The sequence below is a fragment of the Pollicipes pollicipes genome, unplaced genomic scaffold, assembly GCF_011947565.3.
Source record: "Pollicipes pollicipes isolate AB1234 unplaced genomic scaffold, Ppol_2.1 Scaffold_6686;HRSCAF=7923_pilon_pilon_pilon, whole genome shotgun sequence".
In the NCBI taxonomy this organism is placed as follows: domain Eukaryota; kingdom Metazoa; phylum Arthropoda; class Thecostraca; order Pollicipedomorpha; family Pollicipedidae; genus Pollicipes; species Pollicipes pollicipes.
The window spans coordinates 24,441,960-24,469,859 of NW_023596921.1; the positions used below are offsets into that span (position 1 = coordinate 24,441,960).

Genomic DNA, 27,900 nt, shown 5'->3' on the forward strand with positions numbered 1-27,900 from the left:
CTGCGTCGACTGCAGATGCCCGCGGGGGTCGGGGGCAGTGCTGACACCTTATGGCGCCGTCAGTGAATTTATTTGCCGGCGCACAAAGCCGTCGGCAATGACAATTTCGCTCCAGTTGATTCGCCGCCTACCGAGTCCATTCGAGTTCGGCTCGCCGCCGCGCCAGCTGCCATTCGAGTCCGCCTCGCCGCCGCGCCAGCTGCCATTCGAGTTCGGCTCGCCGCCGCGCCAGCTGCTATTCCTCGCCGCCGCGCCAGCTGCCATTCGAGCTCGGCTGTCGTCACCGTCGGAGCCTCATGAGCCTCACTGCGTCCGGGGCCTGCACTTTGTCTGGGATGCCCCCTCCCCAACAATGACGCGCTGCTGCTACCGCTGCCGCACTGCACCGGGGCTGGGTGGGTGCGGAAGGGGAGGGGTACGGAGTGCGGGAGTCGGCGCAGGAGCAGCCAGTGTCTGAAATGCTTGGCACGGTGTGCTTTCTCGCGGCCATTTAGCACTGCACCGGACGCGGGCTTGCGCTGGATGTATTCGTAGACGGGGGGGGGGGGGAGGACCGGGGTACGTGCCCTCACCTCATCCAACCTTGACGGAAATGCTCCACGCTTGAAAATACTGAAGCAAGCATCAGATATGATGAAATAAACTCAGTTGTAACTTTTGATATACTTTCAAGTTGATAAGACTGCTCTAGACAACACAATATTCTAGTTTGGTAATTATGCTTTTCAATGCGCCATCGTTTGATTGTCATCGTTCCCTGAAAAAACTTGATTGAAAGCCAATCGACAGCTGTTACGTTTGGAATCGTGCTCACGAACGACAGATGTAAACGGCTCGGCAACCATATTTTTCAAGGCCTTGATCGCCACATGACTGCATAGAATGGCAGGATTTGAATGGCATTATGATGTCATGGATGCCTGGACGACCTTGAAATATTATACACGAAAGTCCGTTTGGAAAGTCGTGGGTGTGTAGCTCAGAAACCAGATGGCCTTAAAAGGGGTGGGGTTGTGAACTGCACTGAATGATCTTCAAGATAGCTATTTCAGCTCGAAATATCATAAAAGTGTGGAACACTTCCTTTAACATGCATAAGTATGCATAAAGAGAAGTGAACAGTTCAGAAGTGGAGACAGTTCAGAAGTGGAGATGAATGCACCAGAAGGAGTATATTGAAAATGTGACATTCTTTCCGTCATGTCAGGAATTTCGCGCGCCTTCACTGAGCCGAAATATCGTGTTTCGATGAAGAGTTTTAAGCGGTGCCCCTCCCATTGAGAATACTACATACGCCCTGACTGGACCCGGCCTCTGGTGTTTAGTGCTGACTTCTGGTGTCTGGTGATGACCTCAAGTGTCTGGTAGTGACCCTGGTGCCTAGGAGCGACCTGTGATGTCAGGTGGTGATCTCTGGTATTTGGTGGTGACCTCTTGTGTCTGTTGGTGACCCCTGGTGTCTGGTAGTGAGATCTAGTGTCTGGTGGTGCGCTCTAGTGTCTGGTAGTGACCTCCGGTGTCTGGTAGTGAGGTCTAATATCTGGTGGTGCGTTCTGGTGTCTGGTTGTGACCTCTGGTGTCTGATGGTGACTTCTGGTGCCCATAACCAAGGGCGAGCATTGCATGCCGTCCCCCGGCGGACTGGTGTTGGGGCCCGACTCATTTCAGCTCCGCGTCGTCGACTCATTATGCCACCAAGTCGCTCAATTGCCGGGTTTGGTCATGAACAAGGGCTTAAGGAACGTCCAGGGAGTGATTGTTACGGCGTAGACAGCACTGTGGAAGAGTCTTCCAAGCTGGCACTGGGCTGGACTCTGTAACATTAACATGTGCAGGTGCGTCTTATAGGGCCCATAAATCATATTCGGTGATGCATTCGGAAAACGAATTTGAGACGCACAGCGCTTACATTGACGCTCGGACAAAAATTTGAGACGCACAGTACTTACCTTGATGCTCGGACAAAAACAGTGCCCAATAAAACAAAACATCTTATGAAATGTGGAAATCACAATACTTCATCTCGTGCGCTGCCCGGGATGTGATGAGATCAGTTTTAAATGTTTTGTTTGAGCTTTTTCTGCGTAATTAATGTGAGAGATGTTGCACAACAAAATGGTGCAAGCATCTGCACAGCCTGGCCTATCATGTCAGCATCAGTCATGACAAGAGCTGAAGATAATCTGGAGCTTTAGGCACGAGCTTAATTTTGGAACCTGTTGGGTTCAAGTCGAAGCCATCCACAGCGCCAAACTGAACAAATACGACCGTAAAACATTGTACGGTGCGTAACCCCTATAATCGACTCCTTCCAGTATCTACCAATCGTGCCTACAGTTCGAGAAGGGCAACCCTGAAATTAAGTGTGGCGCTTCCTAAGGCCTTGAATAAAACAGCTCAAACTCTTATCTTACAAGTGGTATCAAAACATTAACAATTAGTCGTACCCACAGGCAAACTCAGGGCAGGTTATTGAAAATCACATGGGGCGTTTTTGACGCCTTGGAACACTCGAGAACTAACATTAATTGTTTCCACCTTTGGGGTGCTTTTTTGTCGCCATGTCTATCGTATTAGCTATCAGTGATACCTCATTTTGTCAAAAATAATGCATTATGAAAAGAAATGGTTTCAGGTAAAGTAAGATCAAAACAGGTTATTCCTGTAAATGTGAGCGATCTTCCATGTCTCTAAGTTTAATTTCCAGCCTGGTGTACACATCGCCCGCTGATAATTTTTTTGTTGAAGCTGATTCACATATTTGGAAGAGGTGGACGTACGGCAGTATTTTGGTGGCACGTCGGGTCAGATGGAAACGCTAGGCAAACGGCATGGGCTGAGCATATATGTACGTCAGTGGGCTGCTGTTACGTCGCAAGAACTGCTATGGTTTAACAGCGGTGCTAAATGTTTTGAATGCGTATGGATCGTTTTCAGAGTGGTGAAAATGGCTAAGGTTATTTCCGTGCGGAAGCGCACTTGATAATTCAGATTTTGAATATGTTTCATGCACGCATTTTGACAACAAATGCAAGTTTATCTTGCGTTGGTTGTCAAAACGCCTGAGGGTAATCCAGTGCAGCTGGATCAATGATACCGGCGGATTCAGCCAGCCCCTGGTGTGTAGATTCAGCAGACATTGGTCAAGACTTGAGCCGAGGTCATCACCAGCTCCCCGCCTGGCACGGCCGTCACGTGACGCCTCTGTTCTGCCCGGCAGGCCTGCTGTACGAGGGGCCGCACTTCGTGACGGAGCCGCCCGGCCTGGTGCGCTTCACCAACAGCACGGGCGCGCGGCTGGACTGCCGCGGCGGCGGCACGCCGCCCGTCGACGTGCGCTGGACGCTCGACTCGGGCGACCCCGTCGCGTACGTGCCGGGGGTCAGGTGAGCGCCTCGCCCGCCAGTCCGGCCGCCACAGCGCGGTCTCCGTGCGGTCTGTATGACGCCCGCTCTGTAGACCGGAAAACTGTGTGGTGCCTGCTCTTGTGGACGGGTGATCTGTTTGGTGACTGTTCATGTGGACAGCCAATCCGTTTGATGTCCGCCCATGTGGACTGATCATCCGTGTAATTCCCGCTCATGTGGATTGGCGATCCACGTGGTGCAGGCTCGTGTTGATCGGTGATCTGCGTGGTACTCGCTCATATGAACCGTCGATATGTATGGCGCCTGCTCGTTTGGACCGGCGACCTGTTGAAGCCCGCTCATGTTGGCCGGCGATTTGAACGACCCGCTCGTTTGGATCGACGATTTGTGTGGTGCCGGCTCATGGGGACCGGCAACCTGTGTCGTGCTCGCTGTGTGAACCGTTGATCTGTGTGGTGCCCGCTGTGTGGACCGGAGATCTGTGTGGTGCCCGCTGTGCGGACCGGTGATCTGTGTCGTGTCCGCTGTGTGGCCCGGTGATCTGCGTGGTGCCCGCTGTGTGGACCGGAGATCTGTGTGGTGCCCGCTGTGCGGACCGGTGATCTGTGTCGTGTCCGCTGTGTGGCCCGGTGATCTGTGTCGTGTCCGCTGTGTGGACCGGTGATCTGCGTGGTGCCCGCTGTATGGACCTGGGATCTGTGTGGGGCCCGCTGTGTGGACCGGAGATCTGTGTGGGGCCCGCTGTGTGGCCCGGTGATCTGCGTGGTGCCCGCTGTGTGGACCGGAGATCTGTGTGGTGCCCGCTGTGCGGACCGGTGATCTGTGTCGTGTCCGCTGTGTGGCCCGGTGATCTGTGTCGTGTCCGCTGTGTGGACCGGTGATCTGCGTGGTGCCCGCTGTATGGACCGGGGATCTGTGTGGGGCCCGCTGTGTGGGCCGGAGATCTGTGTGGGGCCCGCTGTGTGGCCCGGTGATCTGTGTGGTGCCCGCTGTGTGGACCGGTGATCTGCGTGGTGCCCGCTGTATGGACCGGAGATTTGTGTGGGGCCCGCTGTGTGGACCGGAGATCTGTGTGGTACCTGTGCAGCAGACATTCGCGCGGACGCGGAGACCAGTGTAGATCAACAGCAGGAGCTGCCCGTGCGTCGCCACTGTCTCTCTTACCACGGTGTCGCACACGTACACCTTTCAGCTAATCCCCTGCGGAGCAGTGTGATTCTCCGTGCATCCCATCCCTTCGGTCGCTACTGAATTAGCAGCAATGCCCGGCATGGCTCGCGCATGAGTTAGGTATGATCCTTCCTATGATCCTTAGTTATGATCCTATGATCCTTGACATCATGAGAGCATTCGCCACGTGAGCAACAGCGAGCAACACACGTAGCTAAGCTCATAGCACACGAGCCACAGCTCGGATGTCATAGGTCCGCTGGAGGCTATCACTTCGCCCTCTTTATTTCGATTTTGGATTTTGAGAAGTCGCTCCCTCCGGGATAAATCCCATGGGATTCCCCGTCACCGCAATTGTTGCAATAGTTTTGATTTGTGGGACTTCTTACAACCAGTGTGTTATGTGATGTCGTCAATACGCCAATCGGCCAAAGGGTTTGTGTAATAAATGGTGCGAGAAGTTGAAACACTCTTCTTAGGGAAATCTATATACAAATATGAGGCCATTATCACGTGAATTCAGCGAAACGTTGCACTGCGGCCTCTCCCCAATGACGCAACATCCCAGTACCCTTCCTTCACATTCCAAGTCCCGACGGCTGTAGCTTAACTGACTTATAATAATCGAACACATTTTGGGTGCAATAGGCCATATATAGACTACTGCAATGACAAGATCAAAAGTATACGGTAACATCATAAACGCACTTACTCAATTCAGCGAACTATGTTTGGTTTCGTTATGATGGCAAGAGCATAATATAATTATGTTTAAAATTGCTACATTTATGTTACAAAACGCTTAAGCCTTCTTTATGGTTGCAGCTGAAACTCTCCATTTTTTGCGACTGAAATAAAAATTGGACAGAAATGGGTATTGAACACTTTCTTGGTGCAAATGGGAAATAAGGTATACGTTACAAAACATCCCGTTCCTTCACTGCTTGCGCACCGTAAAATGGTTTATACTGGTGTTAAGTGACAGCCTCCGACCGCGGTCGTCTTTGATAAAAATGTTCTGATGTGGGGCGCTGATATTTTGGTTATGTGACTGGCATGCAATATTTTGTGAAAATTAGGACTTCACATGTTGACAGGGCAGCACCGAGCCCTTGGAAGCTATCCTTTGTCTTCTACATATCTTGTGGAATTTAAAGAGCCAACAATAGCTGTGGCTTTCATAGAGGTGAACGGCGTCCTGGTGTCCCAGTATCGTCTATGCACGGGATGCCATTTTAGCCTACTACAACAAGAAGGAAGATATGAGTTCCACAAATAAAGTTGACGTGCTTATGATATGCTGTTGGTGAAACAGCCCCACTTCCCAGCGCTACCTATATTAATGACAAGTCGTAATTGTTATCATCGCACGTTTTGAAATAGGTCTGAAGGTTGGACACTCCTTTTAATACGCACCTTTCATACGCCATAGCTTTTTGCCTCACGATGCAGTGATGCCACGGGACACTCTTGTATTCTGTGGACCACATTAGGGGGCGCGTTCATCAGCAACTCATTACAACACCACAGTGTGCTTCTATTTACATGTATTCATATTGCCTGCCTCAGTCAGGATTGTGCGCCTGTATCGACTCCAGGATCTGCTGCCCATTTGCCAGACCTTGTCTTTGGCGGGGCGGGACTTCGAGTCCGTGGCCCCGCGCCTTTTGCTCGGCTCGTCCACAGAACGAAACATCGATGTGGTGCTGTGACCTAGGGCCGATTTCACCGGCCTCATCTGTGGCGAGGCGTCAGATATTGGGTGTCACCAATTGGTTCAATCAGCGGTAAGTGGGAATGATGCATGACATTTTCTCGGAGTGGATCCCAGATGGCCAAGAGCTGCGCCTGCCGCGTGTACCACCTTTGTTTGCGTCTGGCGTAGTGTTTTTCGTCCTCCCTGTGGTGCCGCTGAACAACGCTACACCAACACCTAACGTCGTAAACAAACACGCTTAATGACAGTGTTGTTTATTGGCCCCGGCGCGGCCACGCTATCATCTCGCGCGCCTTGTGCTGTATCCGAACAGGCGCCTCATCTCGGCCTCCACACCGATAGCGGAACTGAACCGACAGTCAGTTACGCGCGATCAATGCGGAGATGTACGGCCCGCGCGGGCGCTGCGGCGTCCGGCGGCGCTGGCCGGGGCTGCTCGTAACTCGTGCGGCCTGAATGGCCGCGTCGGCTCCCGATGACGCTCCGTCACGGCTCGTGGGCCCCGGCTCAGGCCGCTCATCACGGCCGCGTCCGAGGCACGTGATGCTACGATCGCGCTGCGGCCGGGGCGCACGTGGTCGGCTGAGAGACGTGCGGAGAGCGTCGCTGGCGTCTCGTCTGGAGCCAGCACGCGCCAAACTGGTGCAGCCCCGCTCCTCATGGAAAGTTTTAGTTGGCGGGCTTGAGTAAGAGCAAACTAGGACTTCTTATGCTGGGAGAATCTTCTGATGATGTTATGGAATCTTTACCTTAATATAAGAGCCCTTACCTCTCAAGGGATGGAATGTCACATATGGTGATAACGTGACGGTTCCAGTGATTGTGCCAAATTAATTTCAAGTCCGATGCAATATCTGAAGGTTATTTTTTGCCATTTAAGGATATTTAATCCCAAATCTGTACTCCAAAGATCTTCATGATGTTTTCCGTGGAGTCTCAGTAGTATGAAGAACGGAATTCATAGATTAAGTTCGTTTGTTATTTACAACGGATTTTGTGCATTTACATCTCACCCCGTTCAGTTCTATGCTCTTCACATCGCAGATCCGCAACTCGGTGATTAGAAGCCGAGGTCCCGGGACTGACACCGACATTTGTTTGACGAGGCCGCCCATTGTACGGGCTTCGTCAGACGCCGGCGCCCCGTCCTAGGCCGGACAGGCCCGGGAGACGGCCGCGCGGAGGCCCGCGCCCGGCACGTGCGAACGGCCAGACAGGCTGGCCGACGAGTGTCAGGACTGCCAGGCTGCTGGCCGGCGAGTGTCAGGGCTGCCAGACTGGCCGGCCGGTGTCAGGCCTGCCAGACTGGCCGGCCGGTGTCAGGCCTGCCAGACTGGCCGGCCGGTGTCAGGACTGCCAGACTGGCCGGCCGGTGTCAGGACTGCCAGACTGGCCGGCCGGTGTCAGGACTGCCAGGCCGGGGCTGTCGAGACCACTCGAATGGCCGGCGGGTGTCAGCACCGGCACTCCGTGTGGAGCTCGATGGCAGGGATGTTGGGACCGCCAGGCCGTGACTGTCGGGACCACCAGACCAGCTGTCGCGACCGCCAGGCCAGGGCTGTCGGGACCGCCAGACCGGGTTTCGGGATCGCCAGGCCGGGGTTGTCGGGACCGCCCGGCCAGGGCTGTTAGGACCACCAGACCGGAGCTGTCGGGGCTACCAAACCGTGGCTGTCGGGACCACGAAACCGGGGCCGTCGAGACCATCAAACCGGGGTTGCCGGGACCGCCAGGCTGGGACTGTCGGGACCACCAGACCGGGGTTGTCGGGACCACCAGACCGGGGTTGTCGGGACCACCAGACCGGGGTTGTCGGGACCACCAGACCGGGTTTCGGGACCGCCAGGCGAAGCTGTCGGGACCGCCAGGTCAGGGCTGTTAGGAACACCAGACCGGAGCCGTCGGGACCACCAAACCGGGCTGTCGGGACCACCAAACCGGGGTTGTCGGGACCGCCAGGCTGGGGTTGTCGGGACCGCCAGGCTGGGGCTGTCGTGACCACCAGACCGGGGCTGTCGGGACCACCAGACCGGGACTGTCGGGACCACCAGACTGGGCGGCGAAGCTGTCGGATGAAATGTTGAGAGTACCGTGTGCTTTTAGAGACTGGCAGGATTTTACGTGCGTTTGGGAACTGGAGGACTGGGTGTCGATACTATCTGACTGGGTGTTGGTACTGTCTGACTGGGTGTCGACGCTGTCCGACTGGGTGTCGATACTGCCTGACTGGGCGTCGATACTGTCTGACTAGGTGTCGATACTGTTTGACTGGGCGCCAATTCTGCCTGCCTGGGTGTTGGTACTGTCTGACTCGGTGTCGATACTGTTTGGCTGGGTGTCGACACTGTCTGACTGGGTGTCGATACTGTCTGACTGGGTGTTGGTACTGTCTGACTGGGTGTCAATACTGCCTGACTGGGTGTTGATACTGCCTGACTGGGCGTCGATACTGGTTGACTGGGCTTGAAGACTGGCGACTGATTGCCGATGCCGTCGGACTAGCGTCGAAGGTCTCTGAGTGGTTCGCAGGCTGGAGAAATCCGCACCTTGTGGATTTATTCTTGGATCTGATGGAAATGGACCAGTTCCGTTTGCACGCTGACGAGTACCAGACCGGAGTAGAACAAAATGTAACCTTACATGTACATGGATTCAAGGCTAATGAAACCTTGCTTTTTGGTAACTGTTTCCCTAAATACCAAATCGAGGCATGGTAACATTTTTTTTTAGGCTGGTGGTCACTCTTAGATGCTGAGTGGCGGGTTGGCGAAGCCCTGGCTTTGACTACACTACCAGACCATGTTAAGTGTGAAAGCGCTTACCTTGTCGCCAGCGTCAAATAACCTTTTTAACCCAATTCTCTGACTGGCTTCATTTGCTATAGGACAGCAGTTCTGAACTAAAAATATTCCGGGCCAAACGTTATTTTCTCCCCATCCCCATTGTGGGCTACCATGTGCTTTGCAACCAACCGGCCGTCCTATCTCAGACCACTACTGTGCGATATTTGCAGCCTCATTGCTTTGATTTACGGCGACATTCGCTTGGTCTGGTTGCGAGCAATGAGAGCTGTGGGCCATGCATGGCACTGACGGTTTTGCTGGCCATGAATACAAGTGGACTCGTTTGCCAGGCCTGGACGAAATCACTGGGACGGATTATCCATTAGCCTGGCGTAGTCGGCCTGAGTCTGAGAGCTGCCTGCTTTGACCTTTCTTCACGGTCGAAGAAACGGAGAAATGGATTCCGCAGGACTGATGGAGCGATATTGGAAGGGAATGGAAAACGATAAAGTCTCTCATGAATACAGGGGTGGGGGGGGGGGGGAGGGGCTAGAAGGAAGTAAATCAGGGAGGCGGATGATGAACAGAGAAAAGGGCTGCGCGCTGTCATGCCTTCAGCACGGTGCGGCTGTATGCGACGAGCGTGCGTGCGTGCGCCAGTGTGCAGGCAAACAAGCCACGCGTCGGAACGACCCGGGGTGTGACAGACAGGGCGCGCGCCGTCGGTGCCGTCCATTACGGCTGGCTGTCGGACAGCTGCCGACCGTTACCCCGCGCGCCGGCAGCTGTGGAACGTCGGCCGCCGGAACGCCCAGCTCTGTTTGGGCCTGGCTGTTTGTTTCCGCGCTCCGGGCCGCTGAGAACCGGGCACAGGTGCGACGCGGCGCCGCCGGCTGCCGCGTCTCACTCGTCGCAGGCCCGCGCCGCCGGCGGCCGACGATCGGGCTCCTCGGGCGGCCCCGGCCGGGCGTGGGCCCGCCCTGTGCTCACCTCCCTGCCCCCTTAGCGTGTCATTGAGGCTCTCGGCGCTTGAGGCCGGGGCGTGGAACACGTGCTCGGCTGCCGCCTCGGCCGACACTCCGCTGACGAGCGGCACGCCCGCCCGCGCCACGTCATTTCCGGCTGGTGTTCCCGGTGCGCGCGTAGTGCTGTCGGGGATGATCAGCCCAGCCCAACAGCACGTGTGGGGCCAGCGGCCGCCCCAGCGGACGGACGTGCCCACTCCTCCTGCCCGCGCCTGCCCCAGCGGACGGACGTGCCCACTCCTCCCGCCCACGCCCGCCCCAGTGGACGGACGTGCCCCTCCTCCCGCCCACGCCTGCCCCAGCGGACGGACGTGCCCACTCCTCCCGCCCACGCCGTCGCTTATCTCGGTCATGACGCCGACCCAGCTCCGTCCAGCTGACAGGCTGCCGAGCGCTTGGAGCGCTCTTACAGACGTCGACTGCGGCACTCGGTGGGCGGTCTGGGGTTGTCCCGGCCGCCAGCCGGTCGGCACTTGCATCAACCGTCCGACGTTGGTGGGCGAGGTGCTCCGTCGGTCCGGAAAAACCTCAGCGTGTCCTCATCCCGTCAGCCTTTGGGCGAATGCACGTTCGCGGCGCAGTGCCGCTCTGCCCATGGCTACGATCTTCTGCCCAGCCGAGTACAGACTTACGAGCCCCGGTAGCCCCGACAGGGACACTTCGTGACTGTCCACCTTGCCTCGGCCAGTTTAAGAGTTCAGATATATTTTTGGTCTCATTGTGAAACATGCATGCATGTTGTGCAGATCGGTTCAGGTGAAGAGGTCATGATTCCCCCCTCCCCCATTATTTGGTAACAGCGTGCGATGAATGAATTACGCATGGAGCTTGTGTAACCTAAAATGACCTGCAGATTGAATCTACCTGTCAGAGGATTTGACACACTGTGCGAATTGGCAAAGAGGCACAGTCCGGTCCTCACATCGCACCAGCATTAATCAGGCTCTAAAGCGATTTAAAAAAAAAACATCGATTTTAAGTTGATTGTCGCCCAGTCCTCCAGTCGCCGCTCACTCCCGTGGTCCTCTAATCTTTTTGCTCAGTCCTCAGCGCTGGTTTTTGCCTCAGTCCTCAGCGCTGGTTTTTGTTCAGTCCTCAGCGCTGGTTTTTGCTCAGTCGCCCAGTACCTGTTTTGCGCCTTCTAAAACGGTTACTAGAAAGCAATCGCACTGGAAACAAAGTCACCCCCAGGCAGAGAGTTAAGACCAAAAAGCGTTAAAACAAGCATATCTGCGCTGGTGTTACCTTTGGGGCAGGAGTGCTGCCAGAGAGTAGTATGTTTTAATCCCTGTATGAGACTCCCGTGCCAGGTAGCCTACCCGTTTCCTTCCCATCAGCTCTTAATGCGATGATAAGCAACGCCTGTCCAAGTTATGTTATCCCCTTGACATGGGTGAGTGACATTGGCCACCACATCGTGGGCCAGCTGTCTGGAAGGCAGATGGGTTCGTGCCGATGAAACCGTTCTTTGCCCTTGCGCGTCCCCACGGCTGAAAATGTAACTTTCTTAAGAATCCGCAAGACCAGCGAGCCTCCGCTCGGTTCGGCACGTCACAGCGACCCTCCGCTCGGTTCGGCGCGTCACAGCGACCCTCCGCTCGGTTCGGCACGTCACAGCGACCCTCCGCTCTGTTCGGCGCGTCACCAGCGAGCCTCCGCTCTGTTCGGCGCGTCACCAGCGAGCCTCCGCTCTGTTCGGCGCGTCACCAGCGACCCCCCGCTCGGTTCGGCGCGTCACCAGCACCCCAGCAGGCGGTGACACCGATCAGCCCCCTCTGACCAGTCGGCAGACCTATGTCAGCCGACTGGCGGGCCACGCTCCCACCATCCGGCGGCGTCAACAGCGCGGCCACGGCAAACTCTTGCAGGGCTAGCACTCCATCAGCTTACAACGCCATTGCCAGCAAACTTCTGTGTTTTCCATATCAAATACTGGACTGTGTGCAATAATGTTGGAGCTTTTGGTACGCCCTAGTGGCAAAATCATTAACATCAAGCGCTGGGTTGTCTGTAACTGTAGCAAAAAGATTCCGTCGGGCTTAGAGAGACCTGCAAGACGAAATGTATCGCCCGTAAACTAAGTGGGGCGGGTGATACTTTAGACGCTGTAACTGCCAGAAACCATCCATTTTACCTCTGACGCTAACTATTACGGTTGGCCTATGCTATGGGTTAGTTCATGACTCATGCCAAAACGCATAAGCTAGCTGCAGTCTCAAGCACATCATGTGCGGATATTGAAAAGTCTCGGAAATAAAGGAAATATACATTGGCAATTTGTGTGATGTTCTCTTGACCCGGCCTTTGATGAAATAAGCTGTATGTTTTCGTAAGGTGACCGGACATGCTGTTACCAGTATTGTAACTTGTAAATCGCTCACCGTTTATTTCAGCTATAAACCAGAAAAACACTGAGATGGGCATGTTAAGGTTCCCTATCTCCGTCACTTGGTAGATTAATGTTACAGCAGCTGCACTAGTCCAGTGCCACTGTCCAGCACCCATCTCGGCTCGACGCGTCTATGGTCTGGTTCATGCCAAGTCGCACCCGCCTCTAAATGCCTCATGTCTTCCTCCACTCCCAGCCCCCCTCCCCCCTCCCCTAGTGTTGCGCCCATCACCGCGTGTCTGGCGTCTGCCTCCGCCGTTGGTACCGGACCCACCTTTTAGTGTCCGATGTCGACGCCAGGTCGAGGACCGCCGGCCAGGCCAGCGCACGCTCCATCCGCCGGTCAGGTTCCGTGCGGTGCAAATAAGAGCCCACCGCCAGAGCTCTCAGCCAATCAGCGGAGCGTGTTTTTATTGCGTTGTCCGGTGAGAACGAAGCTGGAGTGTCGCTGAAGGGTAATACGCGGCCTCGGTTTTTACCCCGCTACTTCCGACCAAGGCGCAGTCCGGCGCCAGTGTGCGCAGTTTGTCTAGATACTCAGTCGCCGAGTCTGAGACACAAACAATTTGCTGTTCCAATTCGTTTCGGTGACCTTGTTTTGCCAGGGCACTGGGCTTGGTTCTTTCTGTGACGGTCCCGCCACCTCCGAGGTTTGGAGTGAGCTCCGGGAACTCGAAGGATCTTTGTTGCTCTTGTGGTCAACTGGGATTTGGAATGGGTGATCCCGACCAATGTGGATGGTTGTTGCGGACCCTCATCGGTCTGGGTAATCTAACCGTTGGAATGGGTGGCGGGAAGTCGGAGTCTGGGCAATCTAACTGTTGGAATGGTTGGCGGTAAGTCGGAGTCTGGGCAATCTAACCGTTGGAATGGGTGGCGGGAAGTCGGAGTCTGGGCAATCTAACCGTTGGAATGGTTGGCGGGAAGTCGGGGATCCTTGCAGTTCGCTGAATTGGAACCAGCGCCAAGGTTACCAGATAGTTCGCAGTCTAGTGTGAAACATAAAATGGTTGCTGAGTAGCTGTGTTTTTAGGAGCCCCGTGATGCCAACAGGGCTGCCAACGAAAATGTGCACATGCAGTTGTCACCGGATTCTGAACAATGTATCGAAATGCCAAGGTTTTCTGAGTTGCCAGCTGTAGCGCAATGAGAAGTCGTAAAGCAAAGAGCATGTATATTAACTTTCGGTGTCATTCCATTGAATGCGAACAATAATTTTCTTTTCACTATGCCTGCACTGTGCTCCGAAATTAGAGTCGTGACAATGGGCACGGAATTCAGAATGTCAGGTTTGTACCATCCATATTTGCTAACAACATAACGAGAATACTTCCATGCACATTCATTGATAATTAATGTTTCCATACAGATTGGCAGATTGATAATGGAGCTGATCAACTGGTGGCAGCTGATTCTTGCAACCGCTCATAATGCTCCAGACTGACCTGTTCATCGCTGCTTGAGGCATTCTATTCATCTAAACTGATTTATTTATTCAGACTGACCAATGCATTGATGTTTTAGCGAGTGGTCAGAATATTTACATGAAGCTTGTTAGATAGAAATAATTAAATGCCCAGAGGTATAAGCATGCTTCTCTGTTTATGATGACGAAGGCTAGAACTTTAATATGGATCGTAGCAAATTTTTATGAGCCTATTTTTGCTAGGCCGGGTTGGACCGAACTGAATTCAGAAATTAACAAAAGCCGCATTGGTAGATGGACTGCCTTCAAGAGGGCCCGTCAGAATGATGGGATTCCAAAAACCCATTCTATGAGTACTTAAACAGACTGATAATATTTCATTATCTGCCATGCTCACTGTTGAAATTAATGCTTAATTCAGAATAATCAGAAAGCAGGTCCATGTCCTAGTACACTAAAATATTGAAAACCTTGTTCTGTGAATTTCACAACGTAGCGCATGGACTCCTGCTTCGCCACGTGCTGGTGCAATGCTTAGTCTGGGGAGCGACATCATCCTGCTCCTCTAGGAAGGGACTTTCTGCTCCGTCCGTGCGAAGGGACGTCCTGCTCCGTTTCTGGGAAGGGACTCTGCTCCTTGTCTGGGAAGGGAAGTCCCGCTCCGTCTCTGGGAAGGGACTCTGCTCCTTGTCTGGGAAGGGAAGTCCCGCTCCGTTTCTGGGAAGGGACTCTGCTCCTTGTCTGGGAGGGGACGCCCAGCTCCATCTGTGCGAGGGTAACGCTTCCGCTTTGTGTCTGAGTAGGCGAAGTTTCTGCTCCGTCTCTTGGAACAGCAGATGAAATGTGACACTGCTCTGAGTTTAGGGCTGGTTGCGGGCCTGATCCGATCACGTGTGGGAGTGACTTCCTGTGTCCGGTTGAGGACGTTTCTCCCACCTCCGTGTCCGGTTGAGGACGTTTTTATCATCTTCGTGTCCGGTTGAAAACGTGTCTGGATTCTCCAGCCGTCTCCGGATTGGCACCCCTTTGGTGCGGTGTTGGACAAGTTACGAGATCTTAAAGCTCAATATTTAGGAGAGGCTTCTGGATACGTTACGATTCATTTTAGTGCCCGATTTCAAGATTAGACAGCATTGTTGTGATCGCCGTGGTGCGGTGCCAAAATCGCCTTGGTATTGAGAGCGGACCCATTTCTCCGGTTCATAAATATATGTGATAGCATCCTAGACAGTATCTTGAAATCCGAATATTTGGCTGGAAATCCACACTCAAACACGTCGTTTTTTTTTGCCCCAGTTCAGTCTTATATGTCTGCCTTTAGAGTTTTCACTGGATTCCTAGGTTGTGTGATATTAGCCATAACTCGCACGGGACAGGTATCAAAGCGCAAACAACAAATGTGGCTTTGATGAAAACCACAATAATGGCGCGGCCACTACACATGCCACGGTCTGTTACGACCTGGACAATGCAATAGCTTATTAACAGTCTTCATTTGTCTTCAGTGCTTAGTAATATTGAGCCTAGCAAAATGATGTTTCCACATTGCTGCCACATGAACGGAAATATCGGGATCTCCCCAAAAATGAGAAACAAGATGACGTCAAAAATACTCACTCAAAGCCACCTTAGACTTCTCATTTTTTAAAATATGGCTTGTGCTTTGCATCACTGATGTCAAAAAGTTTAATGCGTTACATCCTTACATCCTCTTTACATCCCAGGCGCTTTCGTTTTTTTTCACCATCGCGGCATAGTTAAAAAAATGTTATGTTATTGAACGATGCTGTGGTGGCTGTGGTGATACGAAGGCTTTTCTGCTGCATACTCAGAGTGCACTTTCTCTGCTGCGTAGTGAAATGCACCGCAATCAATGCAGCTTTTCAAGACCACATTTTCTCTGGAATGACGCTAGTTTGACTGTCGGTTACCTCCGTCAACTGAAAGACGTTATTTTCCAAGCCCATTGAATGATGCTAGGTTGACTGTCAGTTACCTCCGTCAACTGCACGACATTACCAAGCTCGGTGAAAAGACCAGCATCCTTTGCCTCTAATGTTACGCAAATGCCTGTCATCAACTTCGAAAAAGGCTGGGGTATCGCCAAAGATCGGTCTTTGACAGACCCGCGGCGACCAGACCTCTCTGGTGTTTCCCACGGTGGCGTCCTGATGGCCACTTCCTGTGGGCTTCGCCTCTGGCAACGGCTCGATGCCTCGCGGCCGAAATGACGCCCTTCATATGTAGATCAGCTCGTCCATCACTGCACTTTTCCTCATATGCCCTGAGTGGGGGCGGCCGCGTTATTAGATGCCCCATGCACGTATGCATACCCTAGCCGACCACTAACCGCCAGACACACCCCGAAGTCGGGCTGATTACGGTTTAAAGTCGGGCTGTTTGTCTTCATCGGCACTATTGGCAAAGTGGTTAAACGGAGGGGATGATCATTGAACGGTTATGTGCTAAGTTTTGTCAATAAAGCTCGATGTGTCATAAATGAAAACAGCGAGGACGAAAGCCGGACTCGCCGGTGAAGCTGGCGCGAACACCCGTGCCCTTTATCGTACGTAACTTTAGCTGGCCATATGCTTTGCTGATGAAGATGAGTAACGCTACGTCTGAGTCCCAAAACAATCCTTAAAAAGTGTGTGATCATAATGAGTTACCTCACTTTTATTTGCCGACTCAAAACTCTACGCCCTCCATTTTGCTGCATCATTCCAAAAGACTCTCTTCCTGACCTGAATTTGCAACGAAAGGCATGAGAATAACAAATGGAAGGTTTTGAATTGTAGTTATCGTGGAAGGCGTTGATTCCATCGGCGTAAGTCTTAGACGCGTTGACTGGTGCATACTACTCTCTGGACTTGCCCTGAAATGTTTGAAACGAGCCTCTCGAGCCGCGCGTGTTTCAGTATGGGCTATTTTTCTGCTGAGCAATGCTTTTATACGCCTGTTCCAGAGCGCCAGCTGCCACCAAATGCCCCATACAGCCCTAACATTTGTCCTTACTGTTCAAAGAAGCTCGTCGCCTGCTCAAAAATCTGCTATCTTTCTTGGTTCTGGTTGTGTTAGAATTGGCAACCTTTTCAGCTTTGTTCCCATCATTATCTCTAACAAACCTGATTTTTGTTTTGACTTTTGCTCTAAAATGTTTTGAATTTCTATAAAAAAAACGGTAGGAAACGATGTGCCGTTGGGCAAAGAGGGGTACAATTCGTTTTCATTCATCAAGAAGTCCCTTAGATTTACGCCTCAAGTTAATCACGTAAGCACGTTAGCAGCATATTAATTAAACATATTGAAATACTGAGCAGGATGGGTATTTCATCGTTCATACAACATTGAGCCTATTATATAACACTTAATTCCTTTCTTAGTGGAATAATTGCGGCTTGATTTGGGGAGTGAACTATGCCTTTCAACTAGATAAGGTAGTAGTTTTGCAAAAAGGGGTGTACGTTTGGCAGAATCTGTGCCTCCACGAAAATCAGAATCAGTGTTGAGGCGGAAATTTTTTGGTGAAATTGTCGGATATTGCAAAATATCAAAAGATGATTGTGATGCATTTGAGGCACACATTTTAATAAATCCTTTGTATCAAACGTAGCCCTTTTATAATCACAATTAAATATTATTCACAACATCCTGTCTTGGCCCCGAGCTGTTAAAACATATCATGATGTCATGCTTTCCAAGAATTTCTGATATCACTGGATCAAAAACAATTGTAAAGAACGTTGTTCACAATCAATTCGTACCACACGTTAACGTAACCAATAGATTTGAAGCTACTGAAATAGTTGTTTTCGCTGGCCGTGTAGGTTCGAAGCTCGCTTCATATTTCACCCCATCATGTTTCATGATCACTGACATATACATCCTCGTACCCGGACACATGAACTGATGGCGCTGGTTCCGGGAGTACGCTCGGCAACGAGCTCCGCTTAGCTAAGTGGACTTCCTGGAGATCCAGCTAAGATCCAGCATGAGATTGGCCACGCAATGGCCCCTCCGGCTTGTGTAATAGATAATCTTTACTTACACTGAATGAATTTTAGTAGTCTCCCGGGTGAATCTTTAGTAGCCTGTTATTGGCTGCCCTTTGTTATGACTACTATAAGCATTCTCCTACATGATTTGTCTTGCCTATTGCATGGCACGGATCCTGCCGGATCTGTACCCCTCTACGTCTCTTCTTTATGTTTTCTTAAACGTCTTGGCTTGGAGTGCCACGACTTGACTTTATGCTTTCTGCTGTTAATGTACAGCCTATTGTGTCGATGGGATAGAGGTGTGTCACTTCTAGTTGCATGTTCTGGTGTAACGATATCGAATCAATACTGTGCAAGACCACAGGTCTGCTATGGTCCTGCAGTGATCTGGCTGAGCCGATACCGGTTGCTGTGCGCTCCCATCTCCGCGTGTTCCAGCAATGGTTCACAGGGGCGTCCCCCCCCCCTACACACACACACTGAATGGTCCAGTTCCCCGGTGTCCAGGTAGTGCTCGCGAAGGGCTAATCCCCCCGCAACATCACCTGGGTATTAGTATCCTGGCGGCCTCCTGCAGAGCCCCGCTGTGTGGAGGGCTCCGGTTCCCAGCACTCCGACAGTGGCTCCACACGGAGACGGCCCCACCACCCAGCGCTTTAGCTCTGTACGTCCCAGCAATGTTCTCGAAGGGCTGGTCCTGCCGTTCAAAGCCCCGGCTCCTGCTGTCCGGACAAGACTCCCGCAGAACGAGTCCCGGCAACGAGAACAAGCCCCGTGAATTTTTTTGAAAAAATAGTAAGAACAAGCAAGTCCCGCGGAACAAGCGCTCTGGTTCCCAATACTCTGGCAACAATCCTGCTGACAGGGACCAGTCAGGGGTCAAGAAAGCCTACGCCTGTCTCCCTTAAAACACAAATGATGTTATCTCTCTCCTTAACCATCGCCCTGATTCGCCGTTTTACATAACGCGGACAGATAGAAGGGGGGGGGGGGGTTTAAAGCTTTCATGCTGTTAGTTTGTTAATTGACCTTATTATGGTAGGTCAAACGTCGAATTTTTCAGGAAGGTCCACTTTTCAGCTATACATCATACCGACGAGACTAGGCCATCCGGTGACACGCGTTTTGAATAGACTTGTTTCTTGTTCAATATTTAGTACAATTGTGTATTCTTGTCTGATTTGAGTATATCTGAATGATGTATAGCTCCGTCAATGTAACAGTGCGTTCCCGCCATGCATTCCATGACATCGTCGGTTGCCGTCCGCCGCCCGTGCTGAAAAGCTGGGAGCACATTTCTGGTGTCAAAACACGCGCAATAGATGTCCCATGGGCTACCGAAAAGTTCGGAGCGATTGCATAACATGCCAGAGGTGCACCCTAAGAATTGTAAGGGGGGGGGGTGGATCCGATGATTTGAATTGGGGGGGGAGGAGGATAATCTAGATGTTCAGTCCGATGCCCCGTTCACAGCCAAACACACACTACACATTTTGCTAGACAGGTACCTGCGCGAAATTAGGCATGCGCTATCTACATGTCTCGACCGAGGTACGAAAGTAGCTAGTTTTGTTCATAACTCATATAACTCACCCACAAAACTCACACAACTTACTCACCGAATGTTACATTCAATTTTACCTACACTTACCAGCTCCTTACACGATCCCTCTCGCAAAATACACATCGGGAAACGAACTCAGATGACCAGCAATGGTCAGTGCCGTAATGGCGCATTTGAGGTAAACCGCGCCTTTCTTACAATATCAAAGGTGTGTAAAACGATAATAAAGACCTATTTGCTTTTGGTGTACCATTCCTGAATTGTAACGCGTTTTGTCAGTAAAAGTACCGTAAGTTATATTCTTTAGTTATATTTCTTATTTCATTCCCACAATAAACGACATTGATGAATAAACTCAGCTCGACGGTTACATGGCGTCATGTAGGTTCTGAATGATTTGTTTATGTCGTAAACTGATCATATAAAAATTGTCAGGAAAGTTTTCAGGTCAGGAAAATTTACCGCTCTGAAGTGAGCGGTCATTTTTACGCTGAGGAGACAGCGCAGTAAGAACTAGGAGCATATTGACAACTGAACTGACCATTCAACAAGTTGGTAGCAGTGGAGTGCTTCTGCAAAAAACTGCTTCCTCAAACGAAAACGACGAAAAATGGCCAAGTAGCTGAAACGTATTTTCGTTTTTCATTGCTGTAATGCGCGCAGTTTCATTGCGATCGACGTTTTGTAAAAGAACATGCTAGATATAACTTTTAACAAAGTGTGTTTGAATCTCCTTTCATGGAAGGCAAGCATTCATATGAGTCTCCCACGCTCGTGGGCAAGTGGACGTTTTTTTTTTACCTCTGAGCCTGGCCGCCGTGTACGCTGGTTCTCCCAACATCGCACACCAATCGATCACGCAACTCCCAGACAATTGCTGTGAGCGTCTAAACATCCCGCTAATGACTATACTTATGGCTTTGGGAAGTACCATAATTATTTTTTTGCCCTCCTATCCATGTTTTCCTTGGCTCGTAATTGTAGTTGGTGAAGACAGCAATAAGTTAGTGTTATTGTCAGCTGACTACCCAGCGCCGAGTAAAATAAGTATACATACATACATACATATATATATATATGTATATATATATATATATATATATATATATATATATACGTAAAGCAGTACCTTAACGGTCCGAGCATAGCTTTCAGCAGCGTGGACCACTGATAAAACGTAGATTTACGTTTAGGAGACAATTTAGCTTAATGAAGCAAGGGGATTGGAGATTTTCAAAGGAGAGAATTCGGGCTGTGGCGCAAAGGTGGTTGAAAGCTTAACATCGTTCGGTGCTTCTCAGGGCTACATAACACCTTGCGACGCCGGATAGTGAGCAGGCTGAAATGTTTTGTACATACAGGTCAGGAAAATTTAATGTTTTTTTCTCATTTAGCGAAAACGTTTTGTACGGACAGGTCAGGAAACACACCAGAGGAGTACAATGGTGAGCATAATAATTCGTATCCATGATACTGACACATTGCCTCAAATCTTCCGTAAAACTGTTATTGATATGTCCCTTCCCTCCTCTCGCGTAGTGTGCCGCTTTAGCTAAGTTGGTTAGAGCGCCTGAATTACGGTGCACCTGGTGGTGGCGGGAGGGTTCGAGCCGCACTACGCGCTCATTATTTGGCCCTGGCGGACATGGACTGCGGCCGGTAATGCAGGTGATGACACCGCCCGTCCTGCCCTGAGCGTAGAAGAGCCCTTTAATACGTACCGTGGCACGTTAACACGCGCCCGGGTGGCCGGTTGGATACCCTTCGCAAACCAACCGATTCGCTATTCAATTGTCTACCGCTATGCAAAATTTGGCGCGGCTGCGCTGCGCTGTTCGGAACCCATCCTGGAAAAAAACCTTTGGAGGGTCAACCTGATCCATCCACCCGAGCGCACGTTAAGCTTTCACTGTAAAATTATACCGTTGATCTGGAGCTTCAGAAACGGATGGTGGTGCCAGGGCTCAAACAGATAGTGGTGCCAGGGTTCAAACGGATGGTGGTGCCAGGGTTCAAAAGGGTGATGGTGCCAGGGTTGGTGCCACAGCCACCACCTGGCGTGGGCTCTGATCCCATAAATTTACGCAATCAGAAGGTTAGGACGAAGCCAAAATTCAAATGTTTCAGTCGGCTTGTTCGTTTTAGTTTTGTATATCGTGCCGAATTAAGACCAAATGGGGACATAAACCCAACAGCCACTCGCCTGATATGCATACAGAACCGACCACACATCAGCCTCTTTCGCTAACTTCGGTTCCGGTCAGGCCTCACCACCACACCGTCGAACGAGTGGGCCGATGGGCCGGCCATCAATCACTCCACTCCGCTGGCCTGTCTGATACCGAGGGCATGCGCCTGGATCGAGGCTGTTCCGCACAGCGACCTGACGCTGCGTTACAGTCTAGGATTTTAGAATTGATGTCCCATAAATAACTTCGAGTGGAGGGCGAGAAAAGTTTTTTTTTGCTGTAAATGTACATTGGCAGCCCTGTTACAGGATGGTAGGCTGCAGGGTAATAGGGACATAGTGAAAGCCTGCTGTAATAGTCATTTCCTAACACGCCTATCTTTTCATTTTGCGGGAAGTGATTAATAAGGTGGCCTTCTGTTGATGCAGATACCCTCGACTGTTTCAGGGAGTCCCTGCCAAACGGCGGTCTTCTGTTGATGCAGATACCTTAGACTGCTGGAGGGAGTTCCTGTCCAACGGCAGTCTTCTGTTGATGCAGATGGTCTTGGCTGTTGTCGGGAGTCTTTTTCCAACGGCGGCCTCTTGTTGATGCAGATGCCCTCGCCTGTTGCAGGGAGTCCCTGTCAAACGGCGGCCCTTTGTTGATACAGATGCCCTCGCCTGTTGCAGGGAGTCCCTGCCAAACGGCAGCCTACTGTTCGCGCCGTTTCCGGCGCGGCTGTTCCGGCGAGACGTACACGGCGGCCGCTATCGCTGCGTCGTCTCCAGCAGCCTGGGCCGCGTCGTGAGCAGGACGGTCCGCCTGAGGCCAGGTCAGTGGGACCCACTCAGTCAGTGGGTCAGATCATTGTCACCAGAACGGCCCCACTCAGGTCAGGTGGGCAGACCAGCCTGACTCTGGTCAGGTCTGTGTCAGGGGCACGTTTTCCCGAGGCCAGGTCCGTGTCACCAGGATGGTCTGATTAGGAGCAGCTCGGCTCCAGGGGTGAGATATTCCTGAGGTCATGTCCGTGTCACCAGGATGGTCTGACTAGGAGCAGCTCGGCTTTAGGGGTGAGGTTTTCCTGAGGCCAGGTCTGTGTCACCAGGATGGTTTGACTAGGAGCAGCTCGGCTCCAGGGGTGAGGTTCTCCTGAGGCCAGGTCTGTGTCACCAGGATGGTCTGATTAGGAGCAGCTCGGCTTTAGGGGTGAGGTTTTCCTGAGGCCAGGTCTGTGTCACCAGGATGGTTTGACTAGGAGCAGCTCGGCTCCAGGGGTGAGGTTCTCCTGAGGCCAGGTCTGTGTCACCAGGATGGTCTGACTAGGAGCAGCTCGGCTCCAGGGGTGAGGTTCTCATGAGGCCAGGTCCGTGTCACCAGGACGGTCTGACTAGGAGCAGCTCGGCTCCAGGGGTGAGGTCCTCCTGAGGTCAGGTCTGTGTCACCAGGATGGTCTGACTAGGAGCAGCTCGGCTTTAGGGGTGAGGTTTTCCTGAGGTCAGGTCCGTGTCACCAGGATGGTCTGACTAGGAGCAGCTCGGCTCCAGGGGTGAGGTTCTCCTGAGGTCAGGTCCGTGTCACCAGGATGGTCTGATTAGGAGCAGCTCGGCTCCAGGGGTGAGGTTCTCCTGAGGTCAGGTCTGTGTCACCAGGATGGTCTGACTAGGAGCAGCTCGGCTTTAGGGGTGAGGTTTTCCTGAGGCCAGGTCTGTATCACCAGGATGGTTTGACTAGGAGCAGCTCGGCTCCAGGGGTGAGGTTCTCCTGAGGTCAGGTCCGTGTCACCAGGATGGTCTGATTAGGAGCAGCTCGGCTCCAGGGGTGAGGTCCTCCTGAGGTCAGGTCCGTGTCACCAGGATGGTCTGACTAGGAGCAGCTCGGTTCCAGGGGTGCGGTTCTCCTGAGGTCATGTCCGTGTCACCAGGACGGTCTGACTAGGAGCAGCTCGGCTCCAGGGGTGAGGTCCGCCCGAGGCCAGGTCAGCGTTCCAACTTTTAAGTCGGGTGTAATGAACGGCTTTCAAGTACGTTGCTGAAAGGTCTAATGCAAATGATTGTCTTGAATTAGGTTTGTACTGCTTTCTGTCTGCGGTACTTTCATTGATATCTTGTCATATTTTTCAATTGGATCCTGTTAAGGCGGTGTCCCACATTTGTATGGGGTTTGGAACTCAGGTAGCCATCTTGAAGGTCATTGGATGCCGTTCACAGCCCTGTCCTTCTTGAGACATAAACCCCTCTAGTTTCCTAGCTGCACACCCGCGAAGATGTGCAGACTTTTTCCTGCAGAATATTTCAAAGACGCTCTGAGGAACATATTCACTAAAAAGAGAAATTTTGTTGTTTGTAGCAGTCTTTTCCACTGAAAAGTATACGAATAGTTATAAATTACCTTATGTCACCATGACTGGTGCTTTGTTCAATATCTTAAAATGTGCACTTTTCCCTTTAAACGAACTATGCTATGCTATGTATGCTATATTCTGACCCCGTAATCAAGGCCCGTGTTGCGAATTCATTAAAATGCATCGATCTAATTAAACGCTTAAAAACTTTGTTATTAGTATATGCAGGTCTTTTATAACCTAACTTACATTCGTATGGCAACTCTTGAAATGAAATTCAATCAGATGCGATTAATAAAAGCTTCGCTCCACATTGCCAAGGACTGCAAAACACACCAGGTATTGCACTAAAAACAGGGTTTCTGTTTTCTCAAGTATCGATCTAACTATTGACAATCAAAAACAATACTTTTCAACCGAGACGGTACTCCACGTAGTTGCTGATCGCATTTTATTAATGTTGCAACATGTACTTCCTGAGCTTGCGTTCAACGATCATTCAAAATGGTTCGATGTTATTAGCTACGAAGTAATGTTTAACAAGCTCAGGCACTACATCACACATCGTTTTTAAAACTTAAGTTTGGACCTTTTGATTGGATTTATTTCTGGCATCAGAGCCCACGCGAAGCCATGTTTGTTGCATTAGCCGTGACCCCACCCTCGGATGGTTGCATTTCGGGTGTATGGATGTAGTGAGGGCACGCCACTCGGACCAGTGTTCCATCTGACCAACGTCACATGTCACGCTACCATCGGCGCCGTGACGTGTGACAGCGGCGCACAACCGCCGGCTGACAGCGATCGCGGCGCACAACCGCCGACTGACAGCGATCCGTAGCCTCTAAACGGCCGCCGTCGGACCAATGTCACACGTCACGGCACCTTCGGCGCCGTGACGTGTAACAGCGGCGCACAACCGCCGGCTGACAGCGGTCTGTAGCCTCTAAACGGCCGCCGTCGGACCAATGTCACACGTCACGGCACCATCGGCGCCGCGACGTGTGACAGCGGCGCACAACCGCCGGCTGACAGCGATCGCGGCGCACAACCGCCGACTGACAGCGATCTGTAGCCTCTAAACGGCTGCCGCCGGCCGCTGCCACACGCTGGCCGGTCATATAGACGCGAGTGACCTCTGACACAGGCGGCGGTGCAGCAGAGTGATGCAGATGGTTCTGTCGTGCCTGCATGCTGGCAGCAATACAGGCTCTGAATTGGCAGACAGACGTGTCCCATTTATCGGAAGTTGTAACGTAGTGGAACGTTGACTGCCAGTTCAAAGCGACCAGCAATGAGTTTAAACCGTCAAAGCTCGGCCTCTTTTGACGAGGGACGAAATTAAACAGAACTTGATTTTGTTTTAAAAATGGTTGTGAACTCGGGAATAATCATGAAGACTTAAGTGGAAGACCGTGTCCCATTTACCCGAAGTCGTAGGGTGCAGGGCGCTGTTTCCCAGTTCGAAGCAGACAGCAACGATCTGAAATGGCCGAACTCTGATCTCTTCAGGCAGGAGAACATAATCACTCGGCTCCTCAGTTTAGTTTTGGAAATATGTATTATAGTCTGAGAGCAGCCGTAGAAACTAGTGCCAATGAGTAAAATCACAATGTCACACAACGGCAGGATCATTAACAGCAGTCATGCCGATCAATGAGACGGCTGATCTGTGGGCATGGCGCATGGTGCTTTTCCAGCGCATGCCATGCCCCACAGGCATGCGTTTGAGTCGTGCGTCTAATCAGGGCGCGCGACACATCTGGAGAAGGCTGGAATCACCGACAAGAGTGACAATGCCAGTCTAATTTGCGATTACGTGCCGCATCTAGTGCTCACTGTCGCCTAACTCAGCTCATGTTAGGCCGATAAGATTTGCTAGATGTCTTCTGAATGCCGCGTAACGCTTTGCGTCACTTCGGACATCCATAAAGAGCATTTCCACATGTGATGAACCCCTGATACAGGGCAATTCGATGATCTTGGCCTCAAGTACTGTCTTGAAAAGCACAGCAACACCTCCGTGTCCTCTTGGGAAGCAACCTGGAGCTGATGTATCACGGCTATATATATATATATATATATATATATATATATATATATATATATATATATATATGTGTGTGTGTGTGTGTGGGTGTGGGTGTGGGTGTGGGTGTGTACAGCCATTCTTCAAAGAAATGTTTAAAATTTATAGACATGGGTCAGATATGATAGAAAAACACATGACCATTGACATGCCTTTAAATGCAAGGCATTGCTCTAAATGACACAATTCCACTGTAAAGTAAATATTTTGCCCCATGCATCATCGTGTGGTTACGCCATGGACCGATTTTTTATGACGTTAGAGCCGCTACTATACCGGCTGTGTCAAAATTGTCATTATAGCGAACGGGCTGCTTCACTTGTAATACTTCAACTCGCCGCGAGGTGGCTTATTAATTTGTGCGGGGCCTTTGTCATGGTGTTCTTGCAGTTCGTTTCCGCCCTAGCCTTTTTCATGCCTGCAGTTGTATTCTCGGCTGTTGCGCTATTCTAAAAGTGAGTGTTCCACTTTTTTAACTGAATAGCCATTTTGGAGATCTTTCAGTGCAGTTCACAGCCCCATCATTCTTGATACCTAAGTCCTAAGTTTCTGAGCTACACGCCCGAGAATATGTGCAGACTTTTTCGTGCTGTCTATTTCAAGGTTACCCAGATATCTTTGACGCCATGATAACGTCACCCAAACTCTGCTTGGGAAGTCCCTGATTGGGAAGACAGACAGACACGTTTTAAAAATGGCTAGCTTGGTTCAAAATCCCATGTAACTGTGGGCTGGTTAATTTAAGCTATTCCGGTGGTAACAATGCGCGCTGGATAGAGGGGGAGGGGGAGGGCGCACGTAACCCAACGAATAGAGGCAATGATCATCCTGCATATCCTGCCCCTCTCACGTTTTCAATGAAAAGGCTGAAGTTCCTTTGTGACGTCACTGAAGCATCAGCGTAATCAGCTGCACCCATTTGAGCACAAATCAGCTGAACTACCACCTGATGCCATTTTGTCGAGTCTGACCAAAACATCCGTTATGTAGTGTTCGAGTGGATGAACACGTGCTGCTTTTCGCCCTTTTTCAGACGGCCCCGTGTCCTAAAATGCCACAAGCGAGGCCAAGGGGAAGCAACTCCCGACATACGGACTTCGCAACTTCAGTGATCGAATAGCATCACCCTGACGGAAAGTAATCGAAGTGTTCAGCTCAGACAAGGCTGACTTCGGAACTCATACTTGCTAGGGCTACGTAGTACGATCCCGGGGTCCGTTGTCATGGTGCTTTCCGGGGTAATTTGGACCCTAGATTCAGTCCGAGTTCATCAGGCGTTTCCTACTACGACCTTCTAGAACATTGCATGCCATAACATGACTTTCTTAAGTTTGCTGTCAAAACATCCCGTACAGTGTATAAGCTCGGCAAAGGGGGAGCCGTCTGTGAGTCTTCCGCCTCGTTATAGACACACCGTTACCCCTCAATCTATTCTCGAGCGTACCGAGACACCGTTGCGCTTCAAAAGGAGCGCACCGATCCGTATGCCGGTGTTTGTTCGCGTCCGTGTGCACAGGACGGCTGTCAGCCGGGCCTGGCCCGTTATCATAACGACCAGCGCATTAGTCCAGCGGAACGCGGCGCGCCGCCGGCCGCCGGGCGCCGCCTGCATTAAACGAGCATCCGTCCCGCGGCTGTTGTGTCGGACCGCGGGGCGGCGCTGCGGCCGACAAACGATGATGGACGCGTGACGCTGCCGTCACGGACGGCACGACACACCCCCGTCCACTCATTCGCACCCGTCAAAGGCGCCCCACGCTGGCACGCTTTCCCATCGTCGGGCGCTGTGCTGGGTCGGCAGTCCCCCGTCACTGTGAGCAGTGCTGTTTTTTGCCGCTGTGTGCTGTGTGGTTCCG

General features: G+C 51.6%; 1 protein-coding gene across 1 annotated transcript in view; it reads left to right on the forward strand.

Annotated features, from left to right (window-relative positions):
• LOC119108094 (Down syndrome cell adhesion molecule-like protein Dscam2) overlaps positions 1 to 27,900 on the forward strand; it is a 223,129-nt gene that overhangs the window by 13,092 nt on the left and 182,137 nt on the right. The window contains exons 2-3 of the mRNA XM_037231671.1: positions 3,221 to 3,386; positions 22,301 to 22,443. Of these exons, the coding sequence (XP_037087566.1) occupies positions 3,221 to 3,386; positions 22,301 to 22,443 (309 nt within the window). The remainder of the gene's footprint in view (positions 1 to 3,220; positions 3,387 to 22,300; positions 22,444 to 27,900) is intronic.